At 42.5% G+C, this 26,082-nt stretch overlaps 1 protein-coding gene across 8 annotated transcripts in view; it reads right to left on the bottom strand.

Moving 5' to 3' along the window:
• The window catches only part of nphs1 (NPHS1 adhesion molecule, nephrin), a 38,641-nt gene extending 14,060 nt beyond the window's left edge, over positions 1-24,581 (bottom strand). For 3 of the 8 annotated variants that reach the window (XM_026185441.1, XM_026185442.1, XM_026185447.1), the window contains exons 1-10: positions 24,005-24,312; positions 21,614-21,808; positions 18,183-18,305; positions 11,636-11,758; positions 10,885-10,966; positions 7,822-7,925; positions 5,870-5,991; positions 5,494-5,665; positions 4,055-4,212; positions 2,877-3,018 (exon numbers count right to left, since the gene is read on the bottom strand). In XM_026185441.1, the coding sequence (XP_026041226.1) occupies positions 2,877-3,018; positions 4,055-4,212; positions 5,494-5,665; positions 5,870-5,991; positions 7,822-7,925; positions 10,885-10,966; positions 11,636-11,758; positions 18,183-18,305; positions 21,614-21,808; positions 24,005-24,014 (1,231 nt within the window). In that variant the 5' untranslated portion in view covers positions 24,015-24,312. The other 5 variants (XM_026185445.1, XM_026185443.1, XM_026185448.1 and 2 more) reach the window with 5 other exon arrangements.
• Positions 24,582-26,082: the final 1,501 nt, after the last annotated feature.

Here is a 26,082-nt window from a genome sequence, read left to right as displayed (position 1 = left end):
ACCACTATGTCCGGTTGGTTAGCCACCACCACCGTCCGTCTGTATCTGGAAGTCCCACAGGATCCTAGCTCGGTCATTCTCCAATACCCTTGGGGGCGTCTCCCATTTTGACCTCGGGACTTCCAGGTTATACTCAGCACAGATGTTCCTGTACACTATGCCGGCCACTTGGTTATGGCGTTCCATGTATGTCCTGCCTGCTAGCATCTTACACCCTGCTGTTATGTGCTGGATTGTCTCTGGAGCATCTTTACACAGCCTGCACCTGGGGTCCTGCCTGGTGTGATAGACCCCAGCCTCTATGGATCTTGTGCTTAGTGCTTGTTCCTGTGCTGCCATGATTAGTGCTTCCGTGCTGTCTTTCAGTCCAGCTTTGTCCAGCCACTGGTAGGATTTCTGGATATCAGCCACCTCCTCTATCTGCCGGTGGTACATACCGTGTAGGGGTCTGTCCTTCCATGATGGTTCCTCGCCTTCCTCTATTTTCTTGGGTTTCTGCTGCCTGAGGTATTCATTGAGCACGCTGTCAGTTGGGGCCATCTTTGTGATGTATTCGTGGATGTTCCTTGTCTCATCCTGGACTGTGGCCTCACAGCCTCACCCCTGGACTTGGGGTGAAACCCTCCATGCATGGTAAGGAGCTTTCTTGTCTTGATGTCAGTGGCTTCCATCTCCTCCTTTGGCCAGCCTATTACCCCAGCAGGGTACCTGATCACGGGCAGGGCGTAGGTGTTGATAGCCCGGATCTTGTTCTTACCGTTCAGCTAACTCCTCAGGACTTGCCTGACCCTCTGCAGGTACTTGGTGGTTGCAGCTTTCCTAGCGGCCTCTTCATGGTTCCCATTCGCCTGCGGGATCCCCAGGTACTTGTAACTGTCCTCTATGTCTGCAATGTTGCCTTCTGGTAGTTTGATCCCCTCAGTTCTGACTAACTTCCCTCTCTTTGTTACCATCCAACTACACTTCTCCAGCCCGAACGACATTCCGATGTCATTGCTGTATATCCTGGTGGTGTGGATCAGTGAATCAATGTCTCGTTCACTCTTGGCATACAGCTTGATGTCATCCATGTACAGGAGGTGGCTGACAACTGCTCCGTTCCGTAGTCGGTATCCTTAGCCAGTCTTGTCAATTATCTCACTGAGGGGGTTAAGGCCTATGCAGAACAGCAGTGGGGACAGAGCATCTCCTTGGTAGATCCCGCACTTGATGGTGACTTGCGCTATGGGCTTGGAGTTGGCCTCTAGTGTTGTCCGCCACATCCCCATTGAGTTCCTGATGAAGGTTCTCAGGGTCCCATTGATCTCGTACAATTCTAGGCATTCCAGGATCCAGGTGTGGGGCATTGAGTCATAGGCCTTCTTGTAATCAATCCAGGCAGTGCACAGGTTGGTCAGTCTGGTCCTGCAGTCTCGGCTGATTGTTCTGTCTGCCAGTAGCAAGTGTTTTGCGCCTCTGGTATTCTTGCCCATCCCTTTCTGTGCCCCGCTTATGTATTGACCCATGTGCCTGTTCATCTTAGCCGCTATGATGCCTGACAGGCGCTTCCATGTGGTGCTGAGGCAGGTTATTGGTCGGTAGTTGGAGGGGACCGGTCTCTTCTGGGGGTCCTTGAGGATCAGGACTGTCCGGCCTTCGGTTAGCCATTCTGGGTGTCTCTCGTTAACTAGCAGCTGGTTCATTTGTGCTGCCAGGCGCTCGTGGAGTGCAGTCAGCTTCTTCAGCCAGTAGGCGTGAACCATGTCAGGACCTGGTGCTGTCCAACTCTTCATACTGGAGACCCTTTCTTGGATATCTGCCACTGTGATGGTTACTGGAGGTCGCTGTGGTCTGCCCTCAGATCCACTAGCCACTGAGTATTGCCGTTATGGGTTGCCGTTATGGGTTGCGTCCTTCTCCCGTATGCTCTTCCAGTATTGTTCTGCCTCCAGCCTTGGTGGTGCTGTTCTCATATTGTTCCCCTGCCACTGAAAAGTACACCTTGGCTGGTTCTGTGGAGAACAGCTGGTTTATTCTCTTGCCTTCTATCTCTCTGATGTACCTCCTCAAGCGGCTGGCCAAGGCTGTGAGTCATTGCTTGGCAGTTTCCAAGGCCTCAGGTATGGACAGCTTCCTGTACTTCTTAGGCACCTTCCTCATCGCGCCTTTCTGCAACTCCGATAGTTGGCTAACCTCCCTCTGTGCTACCTTGATCTTAGCCTCTAGCCTCCTTCTCCATGGAGGGTACTGCCCCTTGTGGCTGTTCAACTTGTAGCCAAGCATCTCACTGATCACTGCTGCCGTATTGTAGATCAACTTGTTAGTCGGTAATCGTGGCTGTAGGTATCGTCCGTAGTGCTGCATTAACATCATCTAGCAGACCTTCTGAGGTCTTGGCCTGTCTTGGCCTTCTTGGCCTGTCGATACCTGTCAGCTGTCAGCCAGTCCCACAGGCTAACCAAGCCCGATAGGACTCCTTCTTCAGCCTGGTGGCTCCCTTCACCTCTGGTGTCCACCATTTGGTTCGGGGATTACCACCACTGCAGGCACCAACCACTTTGCGGCTGCAATGGAGATGCTGAACATGGTCCATTCGGACTCAATGTCCCCAGTCTCCCTCGGAATGCTGTTGAAGCTCTGCCGGAGGTGTGCGTTGAAGATTTCGCAGACTGGGGCCTCTGCTAGCTGTTCCCAGCACACCCTCACTACACGTTTAGGTGCACAATGCTATTGTGAAAATTGTTTTGTTTACTGGACTGTACAGTTTCATTAACCCTTCAGAACAATGCTGGAATCAAAGTTTTATTCTCCATGAAGTTTTCTTGTGGCAATTATGTACACTAATATCAAAGGAATTCAAGAAACCACGCTTACTTAGAAAACTTAAAGTCACTTACAGTAGACACTGAGTTCATCGCTCTGGGTTTTGGAGAAATGTGTTCCCTTGTTAAAAGCCTCACAGGTGAGCTTCATCCCGTGCTCCTCCCTGGAGACCCGGTGGGTCATGTTGGACATGATTGTCATCCCACCGTTGTCTCCCTGCAGACACAAAGAACATCTGACAGTTTTGGGGGACAGACAGTCTTGGTCTGGCATCCTTACTTAGTTGTATGTGTGTGTGTGTGTGTGTGTGTGTGTGTGTGTGTGTGTGTGTGTGTGTGTGTGTGTGCGCGTGCGTGTGTGTGTGTGTGTGGGGGGGGGGGGGGGGGGGGGGGGGTCTGTGAGAAAAACAACCCTCGCTGGTTTGTCTTGGCGAATACAGATGGCAAATTAGCCACTGTAATAACTGATGTTGTGCATGGTCTGTGATAAATAAGTATATTCATCTGACTCTCCGGCTTTGCACACTGTTATAAATTGAGGCAAGTGTCATTTTGCACCTGCCTGATAGTGGTCATGCCTTTGCAGCACATCTGGTTATTAAAGCTATTATTGTGGTAATTACTGTAAAAGCCACAGTCAGAAAGACTAACAAAGACACTGGACAGGAGCGTCAGTCTTCATTCGCCTCACACTGTGTCGCATGCATTAAAGCTCGCATACGGCACAGTGAGTGCCTTGTGTAAGATCAAATGAAAATGCTGCTACCAGATGAATAAAGAGCTTGTTTAATAATACTCATCTTCTGTGTCAGCTTTTATTCACTTTGATCTTATTAGCATACACAAAAGAGGAGAAGAGCAGCAGAATACTCTTTTTGGAATCGGATGATTCATTTGCAAAGCTGCAGCAGGCCTATCCAGAGACAGCTCATGGTCATACTGTTTTCTTTCATCTATAACGGTTCACATGAGGTCACATTGCATTATTGAGGATTCTTTTAATGCAATAGGAGGCATTTTTATAGTTTTTTGTTGATACCCTGAAGGCAAGCTTGACTGAAAGGAAATGTTTTTGTACATTAGCTTCCATGCCTTTTGCCTATCTATTCATAAAAATAAATAAATATATATATATATATATATAAACACAACCTTTTTCAGTATTCTGTGTAAATCGACCAGGATGTTAACTAGTCATAGGACTGCATGGATGAATTTCAGCGTTGTGCAAATTGCGTCCCGTGTAGTCCCACCTCCTCCATAGCAACAGAAGTGTTGTTGAGCTCCTTGTAGCCCAGCCACCAGCGGATGTCGACGGGGGGATTGCTGGAGGTGGTGTAGCAGCTGAGATTCAACTCTTGCCCCTCAATTGCTGTTAACGAACCCGACAGCGTCAGCTCAGCAGGCTCAACTGATGTACACGCACACATGCATGGGAAAACATACAAAGACAAGTCAGTGAAAATATCATCCCGTGAATAGTACATTCAACAGCTACATATTCTGATCACAGAGCCAGCGCAACTATTTTTGGATGTGAAACACAGAGCTGTATCAAGGGTGAGAGGGAAAAAAATCACTTTGAGTGGCAACTTGTTTTCTCTGGGGGTTTTCATTGTGGTTTCTAAAGTCTGCTTCGTTTTAACCAGAGGGGTAGACAGGGTACAATAGCTGCAGGCAAAGTGATGCAGTCGTATAAAGCCTTCCGGGGAATACAAAGCCTTGGGACCAAGCTGGCAGGCTTCTAGTAGGAGGGGTCATGCATGTAAATCTTTTGTGTTTTTATGTCTGTTCCACATGTGACACTGTGTGGAATGCATCTGCCTAATACACACACACACACACACACACACACACACACACACACACACACACACACACACCGACCGCTGAAATTCTTGCAGGTGCTGTATGGTGAAGGAGGCATATTCATATTTCACCAGTGAGTCTTGCTCCGTGCCCTCCAGCTTCTGCCAGCGCCTAGAGCATTGTCAGGCAGTCAGCGGTTCATTTTCACCATCTCTGAATGGATGACTGGGAGGCATGGCACCACAGCCTGCTGGGGGTTTTGGTAAATGGAGGCGCGCTGGTGCAATTTAAACCACATTTACATAGCACGAGAAAGCGGAAGGGCCGCTCCTAATCATATTTACATAAAATCGGCGCATCAATCAGACATCATTTAAAGCTCTCCACATTGTGTGGCTCTGTAGTGAAAATCAGGCTATTGTTAGACTCAATGCACCAAGGCTGATAAATATTAATTTCGTATTTGTTCTATTGTTGCTGAAACAAACATTTTATATTCAGAGAGAAAAGTATAATCTCTTAACTATGGGCGTTACTGTTTCAAAGTGTCGCCGTTAGTGCCTCAGGACTGCGCGTTGAAGCAATTCAGCTAAATTTATGTAACAGCTACGAAAGAGCATACAGTGGTACTAATCTGGAGGCAATTGGAATTATGGGCTGCAGCCATAGAAACCATTAGTTTCATTAATGATATTAACTTTACAATATTTACTGGGACAGCAAAAAGATTGGGCTTGGAGGAAAGATGTATTATACTCCTCTGCAATGCGTCCATATTATTAATAACCTGCAATCACTCAGTCCTGTCTGGGCTTTGTTTTTTACCAGAGTGTGCATGTGTGTTCCAGCACTGCGCAGTGTATTAAAAGTTATTTTCACTCACAGAGAACTGTTATTTTGCGGCTGACAGAAAGAGGAGATCGGGACACCAGATTGGAGCTTTCACAGCACAGCTCTGCCTGGTTGTCAGCGGGGGTGATCTTCAGTTTGAGTATGCTGCTGGACTTCTGAGCAACAACGTCCTCCTCCCAAGTCATAGACAGAACTTCTCCGTTCTGACAGACGGATGAACACATGAAACTCAAAAAGGCAACAGAATGTTTGAGTAGTTGCAAGCTCCCATATGGCGCAGGCAGCGAAGAACAGAAGCTACAAAGAATGGGATACTTATGCTGCGAGTTTTTTAACAGGAATGGCTCATTTTGCCAGCGTGACAGTGTGTTACAAAGCTTCCTTAACAGATGGCGCAGGAGATTTACCTTGGTCCAGTGGAGAGTGGCAAGGGGGTTTCCACCATATGACACACACTCCAACACAAGCGTTCTCTCTGCTTTGACTTCGTTCCTCTCCAGACCCAGAATAACTGGAGGCTGAGGTGCGACTGTCAAGAAAGGGGGATGGGGGTGGGGGGTGACAAGAAGAAATGGCACAGAGGATGAGCACGAGAAAAAGAGGAAGAGGTGAGAGAAGAAAAGAGGTGTAGTAACTCAGAGAAACAGAACCATGGTGTGGCCAATAGGACAGTATTAAAAAAAAAAGAAAAAGAGAAGAAAAAAAAAAGAAACTGCAGTGCGATGAGGAGACTCTTGGCAATTGAACAGGAAGCATCCCTATTTGTTGAGACGGGGCCAATAAATTGGTCATTCAGCATGACTGTGGGATAAGAGGTCCGGATCTGATGAAAGCATTAAGTATTAAGGGAGCAGTGAGCTGGATCCAGTCCATAAAGCAAAATAACAGATGTTCAAACAGTAATAAGGCAACGTGAAATATGAATAAATTACAGCCTCCTCGAATAAAATATATGCAGTAAAATAAATTAGAAGAGGATGGGCCTTTGTTATTGCTGCAATCAGTTTCAGAGAGCAGACTGCAGACCCTGGGCCAGCATGACAAATTGCCACCTTGCTAACAATCTAGCTGGCTGAAAATGGCCACCGCGCTGGCTTTGATGGGCTAGCATACTGAGTAAGACTGCGGCGGTGGTCCCAAGTTCTGCAACACTAGCACTTTAGCAGAGAGCCCATACTGCTTAATGCAGAGAAGAGAGACAGGGAGGAAGGGAGGAGCACTCGCAGTTACTGGTGAATGATAAAACAGCAACTATTGTGTCTCGTGTGTTTCAGTTTTCAGTTTTATTTGTCATATGCAAGTTAGCACAGGGTCAACATCGCAATGAAATGTATTTGACGAGCAGAAGGAAAGCATAGGGACAGCATTAAGGTGTGTAGTCAGCCTGTGGATAATACCGCAGCTGAGCAGGAGGGAACACTCACTGCTGAAAGTATCAGCAGCCCTCCTCCACTTTAATCAACAGCATGATTTAGTCCCGGGACAAGCAGGTGGGTACACTCTAAGGCCTCAACAATCCATTACTTCAGCTGATCAACAGGGTAGAAAACACCAAACCCACACTGTAGTAAACAACAGCGGCAGTAGAGCACTGGTTGTTTATTCAGCAACAACAGCTTTCATTGTTTCTTTGCCAAACGCAATGGCAAAGACATCCCGCGTGTCAGCTAACCTTCATGTGCAGCAATGGATTTATTATATTATGTTGCGTGGTTTTTATAAAAACATGAAAGAAAAGGCAACAGAAACTGGCTTAGTTTCCTTCCTCGGTGGATTCTAAATTTAATTTGAGCTGATGAGCACAAAAGTTGCTGGGCTAGTTTTGTAAGATTTATTATTATTAAATGTGGTGTCCTGAGCTTTCCATATTAGAAATATATTATTGTTAAAAAAAAATTCTCTAGCACAATTCTTGCTCGTGTAATTCATCTAATAATTAGTTTATGTGCCTTGGTTAACGCTGGGGCAATAACCAAGCGTGTAAATAATTCCAGATTACTAAACACATCCAAACCCACAGAAATTTAATTGCAGGCTGCTTTATTAGCCACAGCCAAAACTGTAGAAAACAACTGCTTACTGCTTTGGTCACATCAACCTCTTCCCTCTGTCCAGCACAGGCTGCCTTGAGAGTTGGATGTTCACAAGTTTGCCCCAGCTGAATGTTGTTTTGAAGTAGGTGTGACTTTGCCTTCAGCTTAAATGTTTTTCCTTGCGCCACTAACACAGACTGAGTGCACAATGCCGGATACCCAAGGGCCCCCCTCGGGTTCTGTTCCTGTGTGGTAGAGTGTGTGTGTGTGTTTTATATAAAATTAGGGTGTTGGCCATCAGTTTAAAGACAGGTTGAGACACTCACAGTACACATTCATAGCCATTGTGGTCTCCACAGGCTTGAGGAGGGTGGGGTTCATGGCGTGACAGGCCAACTCCCTCCCATTGTCAGAACTCAGAGCAGTGACCCTTTAAGAGGTAACAGAAGGACAGAAGAAATGACAATAACAAACTATTACTGAAAGATATAAAGCTGTAAAAAAAAATCCCATCATCCCAAAAGATATTCAAATGCGTTTCATAAAAAAAAAAATTGACACATCGATGTAAATACAGTCCAGTGTAAGGTCACAATCAAATGCCTTTTCAAGGGTTGCACGGATTTGGGGATGTTTTTAGGCTTTAGGAAGTCTGGTGAGATAAACAAAGTGACAAGTATCATGTAATATATTTATCCATGAGGAATGAGTTAGACACATGACGTGTATCTGACTCAGAGTCAGGAGACCAGGTTTTAGGGAAGGTGGAAATGACAAACAGCACTGAAGGTAAATATAGTTCAATATACACTCACAGGTCACTTTTTTTTTTTAGGTACAGCTGTGCAGCTGCTTGCTAATGCAAATGTCTAACCAGCCAATCACATGGCAGCAACTCATTGCATTTAGTCATGTAGCCATGGCCCAGATGAAATGCTGAAGTTCAAAACAAGCATCAGAATGGGGATGAAAGTTCATTTAAGTGAATGTGGCATGTTTGTTGGTGCCAGATGGGCTGGTTTGAGTATTTCAGAAACTGCTTATCTGCTGGGATTTTCCCCACACAGCCATCTCTAGGGTTTCCAGAGAATGTCCAAAAACGAGACAATATCCAGCGAGGCGGCAATTCTCTGAGTGAAAATGTCTTGTTGATGTCAGAGGTCAGAGAATGGCCAGACTGCTTCAAGCTGCTAGGAAGGCAACAGTAGCTCAAAAAAATCCATTGTTACAACCAAGCAATGCGGAAGAGCATCTCTTAACATGCAACACTTCACAAAGGCTCAACAGAATTGCAAAAGAGAGAATTTAGATCTGATGAGTCTCAATTTCTGCTGTGACACTCAGATGTTAGGGCCAGAATTTTGTGGAAAAAGCATAAAAGCATGAATCCATGCTGCCTTGTAGCAACAGCTCAGGCGGGGATATTTTCTTGGCAGAATTTGGATTCTTTAATACCAACTAAACATTGTTTAAACAACATCGCCTTTCTCAGTTTTGTTGCATGTCCATCCTTTTATGACCACAGTGTACCCATCTTCTGATGGCTGCTACCAGCAGGATATTCTCAAATAATCTTAAATTGGATTCTTGAGCATTGGACAGTGAGTTCAGTGCACTCAAATGGCCTCCACAGTCATCAGATTTCAATCAGATGGAGCACCTTTGGCATATGTGGAACATCCAGATCAGACAACAAATCTGCAGCAACTGTGATGCTATCACGCCACTATGGACCAAAATCTCAGAGGAAGGTTTCTAGCACCTTGTGGCATCTGTACCACAAAGTTATGAGGGGAAAAATGGATCCAACCCATTACACCCAACAAAGATGGGTGTAAATAAAAGCATAAACTAATTTGCTATTTACATCAATGCATCAATATTGTTTCGCAACTTCTCCCGCTTAATTTTGAGGTATATTTACACTCGTTGCAATCTACGATATCTCAGAATGATTGCTGACTTGCAATGATGTTTGCAGGGCAAACACTGATGATAATGATGTAGGCAGAAACACGAACACAGCAATATAAAACCTCCCTTCTCACCTTTAATTTTTATTTTTATTCCTATTATTCTGTAACTCTGTAACTTCTGTCGGTGCTGTGCTTTTTTGGAAATCGAATTTCCCAGAGGAACCCACCCGAGGGATTAATAAAGTTCTATCTAATCTAATCTAATCTAATCTAATTCAGCAGTACCTGTCTCATAATTTCTGGTGAGTAAAGCTCAGTATCCTCTCTATCCTTTAGCATAAGTTGAAGACTTTACAACCCTCACTAATGACACATTTTAGCGAGGCACAATTCTCTTCACAAACTCACACAATTTCAGAAGAGAATCAAAGTAGAAAACACTTTTGCAAAGATTTTTTCACCGAGTGACAAATCTGTTACATACGCGTACAAATTGCTCACTGAGCAGCTGGTTTAGCTTTCTTTTTTCTTTCCGTATAATTTGATTTTAATAGTTGCAATGATAAAGTGCCTGTCTTTGTCTGTGAGTGTACTGTGAACACCAGTAAAAGCATAAATCTTAGAAGTCACGAGGTGAATAATGGGGTAGGAAAAACACAGAGTTCTGGCAGAAATGTGTTGTTATTTTTCTCTAGTCTTCGAGTTTTGTGGAAAAAAAGGATAATTTTAACAGTTATTTGCAAAATAAGATAACCAGTATCTGTAACTGGTTAAATGATAAATGTAGTGGAATATTAGAAGTGTTAAATAAAACAAAAAAACAGATGGTTTTAGCTAATATGTAAGTACCCCAACTCTGTTTTACGCTGTGTGTGTTGTCAGGAGCCATGGGAATAAAAGCAAGGCACTTTGCAATGTACTTAGAAACAGTGAATTTATTCTGAGTCTAGTTTACTCTCTCTGTTTACATCTTCTATATCAAACTACAGTTCAGTGACAACTGTAACCATCACATATCGCCCACTGCTGTGTATGCTCAGCGTGAATATGTGGAAGAAGCATCAATATTGCTTAAGACCTCGGCTTCTCTGCTTGAGAGTTAAACAACATCGCAGCTCCTCAGTACCAATGTTATCTGAAGATATGACAAGAGGTTATTATCTTTGACATAGAGGAGATATGCAGGATTAAAGTAATCTATGGCCCCGCTTAATGTATGGGCACCAGGCGAACCAGCAAGGATTGGATTTGTCTCGCTGCTGGAATGTAATTTTGTGCATTTGACAGAAGCTAATTCAACTCCACAGTGCCAAGAAGCAGTTTGTGTGTGTGCAGAAATTCATTGTACTCACTAAGACAGAAGGTGAGAATAAGAGCACGGTGAAAACAAGGGAAACAAGAAACATAGACAGACTTGGGGAGATTGAGCAGGTTGGTGAGGAGAATGAGTCTGGCAGGCAGCTGAACACATACGTTACTTCAGCATGCGCGTTCAGAAGCTTATCCTTTGAGCCAGACGTGGAGAAAGACTCTGCACCTGTCAGCTCAACTCCATCTAAAAGACACAATGGGGGGAAGGCGCACAAAAAAAAGAAGAATACTGTGTGTAAATTTGTTCATGCGAAACACAAACACCAGTGTTATTCTCATGCAGAATTGCAAATACTGGACTATGGTGCATATGTGTGCGCGACTGTCGTGCAGAAATCATGCGTACGTGGTCTAAAAATATGAAACTATGAAATTATATGTTAGACCTACAGCACAACCCCGCAGACAAATTCACACCGCTGGAACAAAGGGAACATCTCTCGCTCGGTTTCAGCACGATACAGCGTAATAGGTGTGACAGAAGAAGAAGAGGTAAAAACAAAGCGATGGCAATATTGTAGATGCTTTTGTAAACAACAAGGAACCTGCAATAAATTGACTCTACATGAAACTGTGAAACAAACATCTGGAAATTCAAATGTTCAGGCTATTTCCTCCCACACAGAGTCTCCTCCTTTCAACTCTGCAATTTAAAAAAACCAAAACAAAACTAAGAAACAAGAAGCCTTTAGTGGACTCGAATTTTATTCTGTGTTTTCTTGTTAAAATATTCAGGTTGAGGCCTATACGCATGGCAGACTGTAGAATATCAAAAAGGCGGCTGGCCCTTCCTTCCAGCTTGTCAGCCTGACCATCAAGATAAAAATCTAATGGAGCACAAAGCATGACTCACCTTTATAAAGTGTGATTTCTGCCAAAGGCTTTGCATCAGGGGCAACGCAGGTGACGGTGTACTTCTTCCCGGCTTCCCAAGGTGTTGACATGTCCATGTCAAAGTACGGCTTGGACGGAGGGACTGAAAGAGAGAAAACAGCTCAAGTTTCCAACTTAACATCAGCACCTAAAAAACTATAGATTACACTGATTTCTAGCCATTGCTCTAAGCTTTATGCAGTGATATGATAATAGGATTGTAATATCTGGGACTGACTGGAGTGTCACACTGTCAGTTTTTGAATGATTTAGGTTTGATGTTTGGTTGCGTTTCAATACAAATTGTGGACAAGAAGAGAATATAAAGATGAAACGGTGATGAAACCAATCCAGTGCTAATCTATCATAGCAAACACCAAACACTTCTCTACTCAGATCACCCCCAAGCTAAATATGTGCTTTCTGGACTGATCAAAGCAGTCTTCACTTCTCCACTGTTCTCTACAATCCTTTTATCTGACCATAAATAGAGATTCCAGGAAAAGAAAAGGGAAAAAACACATAGCTTTTAACACAAGGGACCGAAAAAAATTTGGGCAGTAAATTGAGAAATCTGTCACCAACTAATTATGAAAGAGATTCTTTGCAGATCTGTTAGCCCCTCCTTACCAAGAGCATCAGTTAAATTAAGCACGCACTAGCCTACAGATAACTGGCCATGTATTGTGCTGGCTTTTAGTGTGTGGGTGAGCTTGTAGAATTAGAAACTATGGTTACTGTGAAGGTTGTTTTCTTTCATCAGAGATCAAGTGCAAAGGCTGCCTGAGTTAACAGACAGAATAGAGAGTTGGTAAGTACAGGAAGGAGATGTGTGCGTGTAAAGGGAGATGAAAGACTGGCAGAGGAGAAAAGAGATACTGCAAGAATGAAATGTGACTATAAGACGGGCTGTGGAGGATTAGGCGGAGCAGGGAGATAGCTGCCGCTCAGTCCGGAGATAAACCCCGCTGCCAATGTATGGCTCAACAGCTGGACCACAAGCAACCAAACCAGCCAGCCATTCAACATCTACCTCTACGTCCAGTTGACTCGTGGCCACTAGGAGGAGCTGTTGCTGTGTGCAGAGTCACCTCTTCGCTCTAGTCTGCTATTGAGACAGATGAGATGTGGCTGCAGCTTCAAACTGATTTAAAAGAAGCAATTGAATCTGTGTGGACTGTGATGGGTTACCCAGAGCACTGCAGAGGCGCGCACAGCAATAATGAGATGCATTTGTTTGTTTTCCCCTCCCTCTTCCCAGAGAAGATGACTGGGCCATGCATCTATTGACAGCCCCTGTACTCTCAATCTACTCAGGCCCACACAATTCACACAGGCGCATCACTTGTTGTGCTCGAAGGGTGTCTGGCAGCCTAACAAATCCTAAAATAAGAATAATGATATGTTCACAAATGAGGCAGGCAGGTATCTAATTTTTTCCTCGCTCGCTCATGCTGGCCTGTTCCTCTTATCTTTCGTTCACTCCATCATCCCCCTCTAGCAGCCCGAGCCCACCTCCCTCCACCCACACTATCTTTCTTGACCACTGCAGTTAAACTGCAGAAGCGCAGAGGAAGGTGTGTTCCAGCTTGGACTGGGACTTACAGCCGCCATCCATCACATCCCCTCAGAAAAGCCATGTGAGGGAATAAGCCCAGTCAAGCTAAACCTGCACCAATGCACATTTGTACAATTGCGATAGAACATGTGGACAACAATAAAACACACATCCGGCTCAATTACTAGACACGCACTCAGAGCAAAGAGCAGACAGCAACCATGCTGTTTTCTTAATTAACTCTTTCTGCCCTTTCTTTGTATACTTCTAAGTGGGATTTTTTAAATCCTTCCTCTTTCCGTCTGCTTTTCTGCTTCTGTTTCTCTTGTTAAGGTACATATATGAACACAGATAGGCAAGGACTTGATCCTGCAGTTCAGATGTGAAACGCTGAGCTGAAATATTCGATTTATTAGACAAATACGGACGGATGGATGGATAAAGCAGATAAGAACCAGATTAGCAGACACACATCAATATGCATAAGCAGCTCTTTGCACCTATCCTTCTTTCTCATTCACATACAGATGCACATGCTCTCTTTTCTCCATTGCACACAAGCACCCAAAGATAAACTCAAGTCTACAGTGAATGCAGATTTGCACGCACAAACACTCCGACACAGGCGAGTGAATGTGCAGACAAGCTACATTCATCTCATTTCACTCTAAAAACAGGCACCAGTGTCTGCATGGTCTAACATGTGATACTAACCTGATTCTCCGAAAGATATTGGAAAAGGCCCAGAGGATAGAAAGTCTCTAAAAAGCTTATGCTGAATAGGATAGATAATAATGGAGCTCTGACTTCTTAACACCAGAAAGACACAACTCATCAGTTTCATCTTTGGATGATAAAGCTTGTCGAACACCATATTTTCACAGTATGTGTGCAAGAATGTTTTTTTTTCCCTTCTATATTGTACTGTGCAAAAGTCTTGAGCCACCCCCTCATTTCTCTTTATTTTGCTTTCAATTTGCTTTTTTTCTTGAGCAATAGTTCTCCAGGATTTCTGAATGGCTTTCAAAGGTTTTCTTTGGACACTAGCTATTTTTAAACTCATTTTCAGTTCAGTCACTTGTACCTGACCATTTTCAGAGGAAGCTACTTAACACTGACCAGTGAATTATTCAAAAGGCACCTAACTGAAGTAATTAACAAGTGTTGCTTTTACATATAACAGACAACTTTGCATCTTTAGGTATTTGATACTAGCAGCCTGTCACAAAAACACATAATTTGTTTCCATTTAGTTTAATGAACACAGAAATGTACCATTAAATTTTGATCCACCATACAATACAATGGAAAGCATCTGATTGACAGCAGTTTCATTTTTCAGCCCATATTGATCCTAAACACTTTCACTAGATAGAAAAACATATAATTAAACACTGTTATTCATGGATTGGCCTCCCCAGAGGAGGGACCTCAACATTATTGAAGCCGTGTGGGATCATGTTGACAAAGATCAGAAAGAAAAAGGCAGTCAACACCCAAAGAAGAGCTTTGAATGCCCTTAAAGAAGGTCGGAGAACTATTCGTGTAGGCATTATGCTTCATCTATGTTATATAGTTTCCATTTTCCAGCAAAATATAAAGAAATTACGATGTACACAGTATTATATGTGCAGAGAAACACATACATTTGGCTATTCATGCACAATATGAACATGGTATTTATTTGACATGTAATCCCTGATGTTGCAAACCACTGAAACAGCTTTCCATTTTCTGTCTGCATTCAGAGGGAGAAGTGGAACAGGTGTTTAGGACAAAAAGCTCTACCTCCATCACCTCTCATCTGCACGAGCGCTGCTCCAGCCAAAACATGTCATAACTGCATCTGTCAGCATCCATCTCCCAAACTCCCATTTACAGCAAGTGCATCACACACGCGCAACATTAAAAACAGATTTAGGCTCAATTGTAAATGCACCTTTGTGATGGATTCTAAATAAATTAACAAGGAACCGCTCATGTTGCTATTAAGCAGAACTTCCCCTTTTCAGAAAGAACCTACTGTAACATTAAAGTGGCGCTGTCAGAATTAAAGCATGGCACCAGTGTATAACACCCCATCCTCTGATGAGGTTATATCTTGGGCAACTGTCAGAACTTTTCATGAACAAAGATGAATAAAGTCACCATGTTCTACTTTGCTTGTGCCCCCATTTATAAGTTGTTCCATTATTCATAACAGGGAATCATAAAATGAAGGCTCATTATATACTCTTCAAGTGCTAAACTCATTAGCTCCCGAAAAAAACCTCGCTATAGCCCTGGTTCCTAAAATGTCCTCTAACCTCCAACCAACACTGATAATAAGCTTACACACATGGGCACGTACACACACACACACACACACACACACACACACACACACACACACACACACACACACACACACACACACACACACACACACACACACACACACACACACACACACACACACACACACACAAATAAATATCTCGGTGACACACTATGCCAAATGAATGAGTAACAGTCTAAAACCAGAACACATCAAAAACAGTTTTGAACATTTGCAGGAGGCATCTGTACAGGCGTGCACTGTGGTGAGGGAGAGAGTTGTTCATTAATAGGATTAAATGCTAAGGCTAATGGTATAAACCGAGACACAGGATGTGTCAGGTATGTGACGGGCACAGTGCGGGGTAAGTTTTAGTAGAGGAGGGGGCTTTAGCAGAGAGGGTAGAGGTTGTTATTGTCATGGATTACTCACTGCCACTTGATCTGCCTGTTGCAGTAATCCCCTATCTAAGCTCCGCAGGGAAGCAAAAAACACACAGGAGTTAGGTTGCACCAATGGAAATGTCTTGAAAACATCTCTTTGTAAGCCCATGGATGGGGCTTATTGACATTTTTGCCTTTATCCCTGCTATTTACTGCCTGTGGTGATCCATCTTGAATTAGCCAGTCATAATATCACTCTCCCTGACCCAAGAATCCAATTATACAACCACCAATCTCTGTTTTGTTTTCAAATTCCTCCCCTCTCCCCTACTGTATCTCCTCATAAAGACTTTATAGTGTTTTGATTTGATGCAGAGCTTGATAGGATATGGCCATGGTTGACTGGCCAGGGGTGCGGGGCCTTGGGAGCCGTAGTTCAGTGATAGAGAAGTCCATCGGAAACTCATCAGAGACGGTGCACTTCAAAGGGGATACACAGTTTCCAGTCCCAGTTCAGCACTAACGGGAGATTGAATTCATCAGCTCATTATCAAGCCCCAGATTAGTCACGTATTTTGAATCACTTGAACTGCTGGGCTGGAACAAATAACCCTTTAAGACCAAGGCTGCAGAGAGCTTTTTAAGCCAGTCACTTCACTGATTGCCCTTTGCGACAGCTCATCTACAAATGTCCATGTTAAACAGTCAACAGCTGGGACGTGAGCCCAGGACACTGAATAAAAGCACCTGCTGAGATGTGCAGCATGTGGACTCGTATGTGAGCATGTCAGAAACATTATGAAAGAGTCTGTCACGGGTAAATGCTAGTACTAATACTACTACCAGCCATCCCTGATGCAACACACTGGTTGGTATAACACATATTTTCATTGTTTTGACAAAGCAGAAAGCGAGAGTTTTGATTTTGTATAAGTGGGCACACATGCAAGAAGCATCTCAGAGGTAATGAATGTGGGAGTCAAGCCTGCTGTGGCTGCAGGTGTAGGCTTGCCGTAGCATATTAAACTGCAGCAGTGTAGAATACTGCCATTCAAGTACAACACTACCCGCCATTTCTCGCGCCAGCCTATTGATGTCAGAAAAACCTGCTCTCTTCCCAGAAGAGAGCGAGGACTCTACAATCGCCACAACCGCCCCTCCTATCCAAACCCCCATCCTCAGTGTCCATGGTCACCAAAGAGAAAGCCTGCGAGCCAAGAGAGAGGGTGAAATTGTGCGGGGGAGAGAATAGGGAGGGGGATGTAAGTAAATGAAGTGCGCCTGGAGAAGAAAGGTTCTTTTAGAGTCCTTTCCTTACCACATATGGGCTTGCTCCCACAAGCAAAAGGGTTAGGGAGAGAGAAACACCGGTTGTTATAGAGTGACTACAGGTGGTCTAATGTAGTTGCACAATAACATCTATTCCATTCCATGTCTGAGAAGGAACTTTTCAATCACTTCTGTTAAAATGTATTCCTGCGCAAGGAAGAGACATGAATCGCCTTGAGGCTTGCTAGAGAAGCCAGGCTGCTCTTTATATTTTCCAGCTGCTAGTTAAAGCCACAGACCCTTCTGGAACATGTAAAGGTGGCATAGTACTTGAATACTGTTTGAAAAGTTTGCAGAATTGTGAGCACAAAACTGAAACAACCTTCTTAATATTGTCTAGATCCCCCTTGTGCTAATAAAAAAGCTCTGAACCCCTGGAGGCTGGGTCATTACCCTTGTCAGGTTCCTCGAGCCATTCTTCATCAATGTGTTGGAGTGCACACTGTTCTGCTGAGGGAGGCTACGGCCATTCAGGACTACCTTTGTGTTCTTGGTTGGCAGCAATGCTGGGTAATTGTTATATCTCCAAGTAACAGTCTCATTAATGTGAGGACCCAAGGTTTTCCATCAAAACATTTAATTTTAACGAGATGATCAATATGATTCACTTCACCTGGTGGTACTTTTAATGCTGTGGTTGATCAGTGTATTATTGAATAAAACTGCTACAGTAAACACGCCGTACCAAGGGCAAAGTAACTTAAAACTGTCCTTCAAATGCAATTGCCGTATCTTACACAAATAAAAGCTCTTTATCAATAGAAATGAATATTTAACAGCTCTTTGTATGCTGATTACTGGTCAAGAGGTCACAAATGTTACTGGAGTACTGAGGATGCTCACTGTGCCTTCTAACATGCATTTTGTTACTCGGGGAAAAAAAAGAAAAAAGAAAACATGATTATTATTAGACTCCACAACCTTTTTTGTCCCCCCTTACTTCGTACGTCGAGCCAGGCCAGCCTGGAAATGATTCCACTGCTGGACTCAGATGAGGTCACTTGACATTCATATTGAGTGTCATCTTCCAGTTGAGCATCTTCAATCTGAAGATGATACTGGCCTGGAACAGAGATGGAGAGATGAACTGTGTTGGAGAGATGCTACATATGTAGATAATTACAAAAAGAATGGGTTCATTTTCCTATGCGTCCCCTTCTACTGAGTATAACTTAGGAGGTCCTAACATTTATAGTATTTATATATTGACAAGCATTTAGCATTTTTAGAGGCCTTTTTTTAAATTTACATAATGCCAAAATTAACTATCAAAGAGAAACTGACAATGGGTTTAATGTAGAGAGCACCTAATTTTAGTTCTACCAAATGCTTTACAATATCTTCTCATTTACCCAATTACAGACGCTCATGCAAAGCAGCTGTAACTAGTAGATCTGAGGTTTTGTCTTGCACAAGGACCCTCTGGTACGTGGAGGGTCCAGGGATCAAACCACCACTTGAGCCACGGCAGCTTAGAAATCTAAATGGCAGTCCTGCGCATCAGTTCAGTACGATAATATACTCCACTGCTGACATTCCTGTTTGATTTGACTATAAACAGCCAGTTTTCTTATTTCTGTAAAATATAAACATTTCACTTGGTGAGAATCTCCAGCTGCAGGCATTTCCATTGACATGCTAGTGGTTGTTTATACTCACAGCATTTTGTTTCAGAATGAATTTCCAGTGTGGTAAATGAAATCCAATCCCAAATTCACAACGCAGACTGAATAAAATGTCTATTAATTGATGCCAGGCAGAATCCCTCACTCTGCATCTCTCTTCTGATAGTGTGGCATGCCAACAGGGCTTGATTTGTTTGATGCATTGCCATAACCTGTGGGGATTAGATGATGTTCAACGTTGGTTTTCCAGCTCCTGATGGCTCACAGCCTACTAATATGTGGAAAATAGTATCTTAGTCTGACAACCACACAGGCCTACAAATACATGTGTCAAGTACGCTGGCAAGATAATTAACACCAACCAGAAGCAATTTTCACATCTAAGTTATCATTGAGTGCAGAAAGAAAGAGACATTGGAGTTATTAATCATATTCCTCTTTCCTGAAATTACTCACAAATAGTCCAATCAAGTTGTAGAGACTGGCAGAGGCTGCAATGAGAATTGGTTATTTGCCCATTACTCTGTATCTATTTCATCTAGGGCCTTTGAAATTTTTGGATACAGTACATCTACATAGATATTATGCCTGCAGTGGAAAATGCCTTCCCTTCTGCAAATATGAATCTGTGCATCAGCCCAGAAACTTTAAAACACATACTATTACATAAGTGGGAAAGGTCAGTCCCCAGGGAGAGGGAAAGAGTAGGGGAAATTGTTGATGTTCGTGTAAACAACCTTTTTCATCATTTAGTCAGGCACTGTTGCCTGACATCAAGAAGGTTCCTGGCAAGAACCTGCTGGCTGACTGAGGCCTTTTTATGAGTTTGCATCCTCTCCCTGTGCCTGATGGCTTTTCTCCGGGTACTGCGGCATCCTCCCACAGTCCAAAGGAATGCTTGTTAGGTTGGGGCTGGTGATTCTAAATAAGCCTGAGGTATCGATATTAGCATGTGTGGCTGTCTGTCTCTTGATGTAAACCCTGTGATGAACTGGCGACCTGTCGAGGATGTACCCCCTCTTTTTCCTGTTTGACAGCTGAGGCAAGCTCCAGCCTTTCTGTGCCCCTGAGTTGGATAAAAACAAATGGATAGATGGAGGGAGGGAGCGATGGATGGATGGATTTGATACTGTATAACAAGATAACAGCAACATATCTCAAAAAGCCCCAGTAAGAGCCTCAATTAATCTCTATGTGTGACTATGATTTATCAGTTTATGATGCTTGCTGATATTAGATAAGATAAAATCTGATTCACTTCTCTCTACATGTGACGTTCATTATTAACATTTTACCTGATTGGCTGGCTGCATGCTATTTTCTAGAGTTGTGTTGTTGCTCGTGAGCCATTCTTTGAATACAAAATGAGAAAGACAAACCTAATGCTTTGGTGCCTTAAAAAAAGCTGTTTTATCTTTAAGGTTCTGTCTTTACACTGAGAGTTGGTGCACATAAATGGCTGAAATCCTGGATCTAGGCTCATGTCAGTACACATTTACATTACTGCTTCAGCTCGGGGAAACTAAGGGTGCTAAATTTACTATAAGTGCATGCTGAAATCAACGCCGGCCTCTCTTCTGTGCGTGAATATGTGATTTCAGTCTTTTTAAGCATCAATAAACATCACTGATGACAATCAGTGAAAACTGGTGGCGTATAAAGTGCAGTCAAGTGTCATCTTAAATGATTTTGCTAGTTCTGTGCAGTGTAAAGTGATTGCATACATCAGTCTGCAGTTTCATTTCCTGGAAAAGGGTACCTGCACTGATGGGCATTTTATTTATGACTGAGCCTATGAGTGTTTGACAGCTTGTGTGTGTTTGTGGTCCTTACATTCATTGTGTACTTCTTTTTTCCTTGTTGTGGATATAAAAGGTGATTTTCTAACCCTGTGTCTATTGTAATGAATAATTTTCTCACTAACAGTTAATCAACAGAGAAATATTTTACTCCTCTGAATGTATTTGTGTAAACTCAAGCCATGAATAAGGGCGCACACGAGAATGTGCATCATTGTATCCCTTAGTGTTTATGTGTCACTGGTGGTCTCCCACACTGTGCAACAGTGAAATGCAGCTTGTCTAGTTGTGGGCTGATCAGGAACAGATGCTCTTCTCTTACTCAGGATTGCCTTCTAATTGGCTATTACTTTTTATAGACTGTGGTGCAGATTCTGCAACACACTATATTCTCTGCCACATTTCACAGATCATCTGGCACTCTGTTGCTTTAATTTCTTTTTTTTTAATCTTCATGTGCGAGTGACAGGATAAGGGGGTTGTGCGAGAGGCTGTTGACAATCACATCACCTCACCTCACCCCAAATGATACCCCTTTATAATAGCCATAAGGTTCCTGTAACAGCCATGCTTATTGGAGCATCGAAGCCATAACAACAACAACCTCATCTCATTTACTTTTAGAGAAGCCCCCTTGAAGTCGTACCGCTGGGGGCATCTTGACATGACAGCAGCATTTCATAATTAAACCATATAAACTATAAGTCACAACAAAACAAAGAAGTACATGGGATTCAAATTGTGCTACTATCTTTGGGAAATCATATGTTAAAGTGCCCTTTACGCAAATAACACACAGTTCTCTGATGGTTTCATTTTTTAGTTGTTTAGGTTTACTAATTTTGGCATCTCTTGAGGTTCTGTTATTATACATGTTTATTTAGTTTTAATAGGTCCATCAAAGCTCAATAGGCCATAGACCATATTCCGTGAGTATCCCGGCTTACCTCTCTTGGGGTTTCCAATCATGCTGTAGCGTGGAAAGCCTGGCAGGCTTCTCTCAGGTCCCAGGAGGAAGCCATCTTTGGCCCACTGCACAGTCCCCGAGGCTCGCAACACCTCACACCTCAACACAGCTGTGGCTCCCATCCGCACAGTTAGATTCTTGGGCTCAGTCCTAAAGGCCTGCTGGGCCCGTGTGCCTGGAAACATTAAACAAAAAAAAAAAAAAAAGGAGAAGCAGGCGCATTGGAAAGGAAACATGAAAGGGATATGTTGGGATTTCATGAAAAGAGATGGAAAAGAATAAGAGCTGAGTATGTGTGAGGAGTGTGATGAAGGAAATAAAATGAGCAGAAGGAGCATGACAAAAACATGCACCACAGGAGAGCAGTCCTGTGGTCTTTTTGTTTGAGAAGGCATCCCATTGTGCCTGGCCACATTATTCATCTTGGCATATGTTTTATTGATGGGAAACTGCAGTGATACGGCCCTGAAAATGAGTCAATAAAGTAATTACTGCAAATTAAATCCCCCCTCGGCCATGCAGATAGGGTATTGGGAAGAGGAAAAAAAACATGGGGCACCAGAGACCTTGTTCACCTGTGGTTTTTCCTCAATGTCGATGTCCCACTAGCTAATTCCTCCCGGGAAGAGTAATGATTATCACTTTAATCCCCCTTGTTTGTCATAGTTGGTGTTCACCATCCTTCAGCCAAGCTCTGAGGTGACAGCCTATGGTGCAGTGCACTTGAGTCAGGAAGGTTACGTTAAAGTAGACCACCCACCAGGCTTTTACACTGGGGCTATGAGTATCACAAACAAAAGTTTATGAATAAATTCAGTTCAAAAAGCCAAATGCAAGTGCATACTCCAATTAGCGTTTAATATCTGAGCGTAAGTCTGTTTAAACAATGCCCCACAGAGAACCTGATTCTATTGGGCTGTTTAAATCTTGACCTTCATTGAAGCAATGGCCAAGTTGTTTGTGAAGTGCATGCTCTGTTGCATCTGACAACATGAGTGAGAGGCAGAGCTCTCAGATCAAGGCTGAACCAGTCACCTCACGTCAAATATGAAGGGCAAGATTGGCCATTACAGAGGATGCATACAAACAGCCAAACACAGAAGCAAATTTGCATACAGTTTACATAAATGAATAGTCAATAATGATCTACAGTGCCTACTAAAATACTTCCACAATGGATTTTACTGAGAAATAGAAATATCAAAATGCAGCAATACAATTTCATTTCCATGTCCTAAAGTGAGCTGAATTTATAATCGTTAAGTTAAACCAGTTTTATGGACCATACATAGAGCTTTACAGTAATATTTGCATACTGCTCTTTTACAATATAGGTGCAGCTCTTTATCCATCACAGACACATACACACCACAGACACTTTGGGGGCAGTTTTTGTGGTCTGTATCAAGGACACTTTGGCATGGATGACCTGCTCTATCTCCAAACCACTAAGGCTTTAACCTACTTAAAGTGAGTAGTGTTAGCTAAACTTAGCAAACTTTGGATGTTTCTGTGGCGTTACAGAGATGGGTTAAATCTTTTTCTTGTGGACTTGATATTGCACCTTAGCATGTCACACATAAACAAGAGTTTTATCACCAAAGCACAAGAGGTTAATACCTCAACAACAGCAAGCATGTTTGTTGTGGCTTTTTAAAAAATTTTTTTATAAATGACATTTATATATACCCATAGGGGAAATTAAGGGGCAGTATGGTGACTTATTAGCAGCGGTCATTATCCAAGGGGCAATCTCCAGAGCTAAAAAATTACCCCAATGCTTCTTGTGCCACATGATGCTCGTTACTTTAAAAATGTCCAAATTTACATCTTTAAAAATATCGCTTACACCCTGGTATAAACAAATAAACACACACACACACACACACACAAAAGGTTTTAGCACCTATGGCTAGGTTTCATTATTATTATTACTATTATTATTTTGCTAATGCATCCACCTGGATTGATTGACAGGTGTCCTGATACAGGTAGGTGAAGCAGACCGGTTATCTTTTAGGCTTCATCCACCATTTCACGTAACTCTTCACTGTTTATGTCTGCTGGTGGTGCTTTTTGGAGCATTTTTAATGGATTATGTGACCAATATTATGAGCTGTAGTATGGCACAGCGCTAGTTTCTGCTTATGCAATGGTGAGTAAAATTCTAGTATTTTATTCCTCTCTTGCTTAACACTATATGTATGTCTATACAATTTATGAATTTAGCTTGCTAACCAAACTAGCTAGCATCAGGTGATAAACTAGCATCCAAAACACCAACACGTGACGTCCTGGTGCCTGAAGGTAAGAGTTCAGTTCAGTTTTTTTTGACATTCTGTTGCAAAACAGCTGTAAAAACAGTTCTCACCAGCCAGCATTTGTCCATCCACCCCTTCAGCAGATGTGGAATAACGTTTGTATTCACGTGCAGTTGTGTTTTTGGTATTCTGATAGAGTCAGGTATTTATGCTTTGTTTTGTTCTTCACCTCCTCCTTCTCCTCTTCTTGAGGGAAATATTTTGCTTGTGAAAGAGTGTCAAGGAAGGCGGTAGGTAACCAGACTCAGAAGGCATTTTGGGTTCCCAGAGATGAGCAGTTTTTTTACAATCACCCCCATTATTTGTGAAACTTAAAACAAAACTCATAACAGGAAACAAAGAGCACACGGAATAAGCAACACACCTCACCTGTCAATTCCCCTTCTGTTAGTGTAGCCAGTACCACTAGTTTAAGGTGAGAAATCTACAACTCAACACAAATGGCTGAGAATCACATGAAGCTCACTCCTCTCCTGATTAACTCATTTACACAGCTAAATGCTCCATATAAGAAAACTATTAGGACAAATCACTTCATAATCCTATAAACTAACAAAAGGAAACATGCCTGTGCAAAAAACTCCCCTCTTCTTGGATTAACCTGGTGATGTCAGACATGACATCATCAGCACTTTAAAAGTCAGGAAATGCTGGAGGGATTTGGGGGGAGCTTTCCCACACCTGACCTACATGGATACTCAGAACAAAGAAACAATGGAAGAATATAAATGAGTTAAATCTGCAACATAATAAAATATAACGCAACATGTGATTAACTGTTTGCTTTAATCTGCTGAATGTTTGAGTTTGACTGCAACATAATGGTTACACAAACAAACCTAGGTATAATAAGTAAAGCAATGTTACTTTGGCAATAGCAAATCAGAGCAAATAAACATATGTAGAGAATAATGTGCTTAATGTGTAAAACATTCATACTTACAGTATGAGACAACTGAAGAGTCCAACTGCTCATCCACTTTGCCACATAGATGTTTGCAAGTGTGCAATTTGACTTTTAACCCACATTTCCATACTTATTTTAATGTTGTAAGTTAAAGTTATTCTTTGCTGTTAAAGAGCAACAATATTTCTTGTTTAGGTGACAGATCTACCTCATGTATCTCTGTTCTTTAATTGTGTTTGGTAAATTCCATGAACTGGAAGTCATTTGTCACCATGGAAACATGATGTGACTTTCACTTAGTGTTATTTACTTTCTTTATAAAGTATTTGATGACAAAAAAGCTGACAGTTTAAAAGAATTGTGACAATGGAGCAAAAGTCTTAAACAACTCCCACCTAAGCAAAGTTACAAGCCAAATTACAATTTAGTCAATAATAACACAACATTACTCTGGATGAAGAACTAATTCCCTGTGAATAAGTTTCCTTTATGCCCTGAATAAATCTGGTGGGAAACTGGTTGTAATATAAATTGTCCATCAGCCAAAAACAGGGAAAAGATTTAACCAATGATGTTCTACTTGATTAGGCAAACCGAAGAGACAGTGGAAATTTTAAGAGTAAGTCCTATGCACCTATAGGAGACCTTACCTTACTATAAACCATGATGATGATCCTCAAAGGAGAAATGCAATCTAGTTCTTGCATATTTCTCACACTTACATTTTTCAGACTTTAATATTAAAAAGACAAGCCGATACAAAATGCAGTTTTTAAATGGTGATTTCACAAGTCTGGGGGATCATCAAGATATTTTTTGGGCAAATATGAGACAAGCATTCGTGTTCTTTTTGGTCAGCAGTGGTTTTCACCCTGCTCTGGATGCCATTTTTGTTCAGTCTCTTTCTTGCTGCTGAATCATGAACTCTGACCTTAACTGAGGCAAATGTGATTGCAGTTCCTCAGATGCCGTTCTGGGTTCTTTTGTGACCTTCTGGATGACTCGTCCGTGCACTCTGGGAGTAATTTTAGTAGAGTTTCACTACTGTTCCAGGTTTTCTTGATTTGTGGATAATAGCTCCAAACCGTAGTTTCCTGGAGTCCCAAAGCCTTAAAAATGCCTTTGAAACCCTTTCCAAACCGATTGATGTCAGTGAGTTTGTTTCTCATCATTTTCTTAAGGTCGCAGCAAGTTGTCTTGCTCTTTGAGATTTCTAAACTT

This window comes from Astatotilapia calliptera, chromosome 11 (assembly GCF_900246225.1).
Source record: "Astatotilapia calliptera chromosome 11, fAstCal1.2, whole genome shotgun sequence".
NCBI classification, from domain to species: Eukaryota; Metazoa; Chordata; class Actinopteri; order Cichliformes; family Cichlidae; genus Astatotilapia; species Astatotilapia calliptera.
The sequence above is the reverse complement of the archived record's forward strand: the minus strand, read 5'-3'. Positions and strand labels throughout refer to the sequence as shown.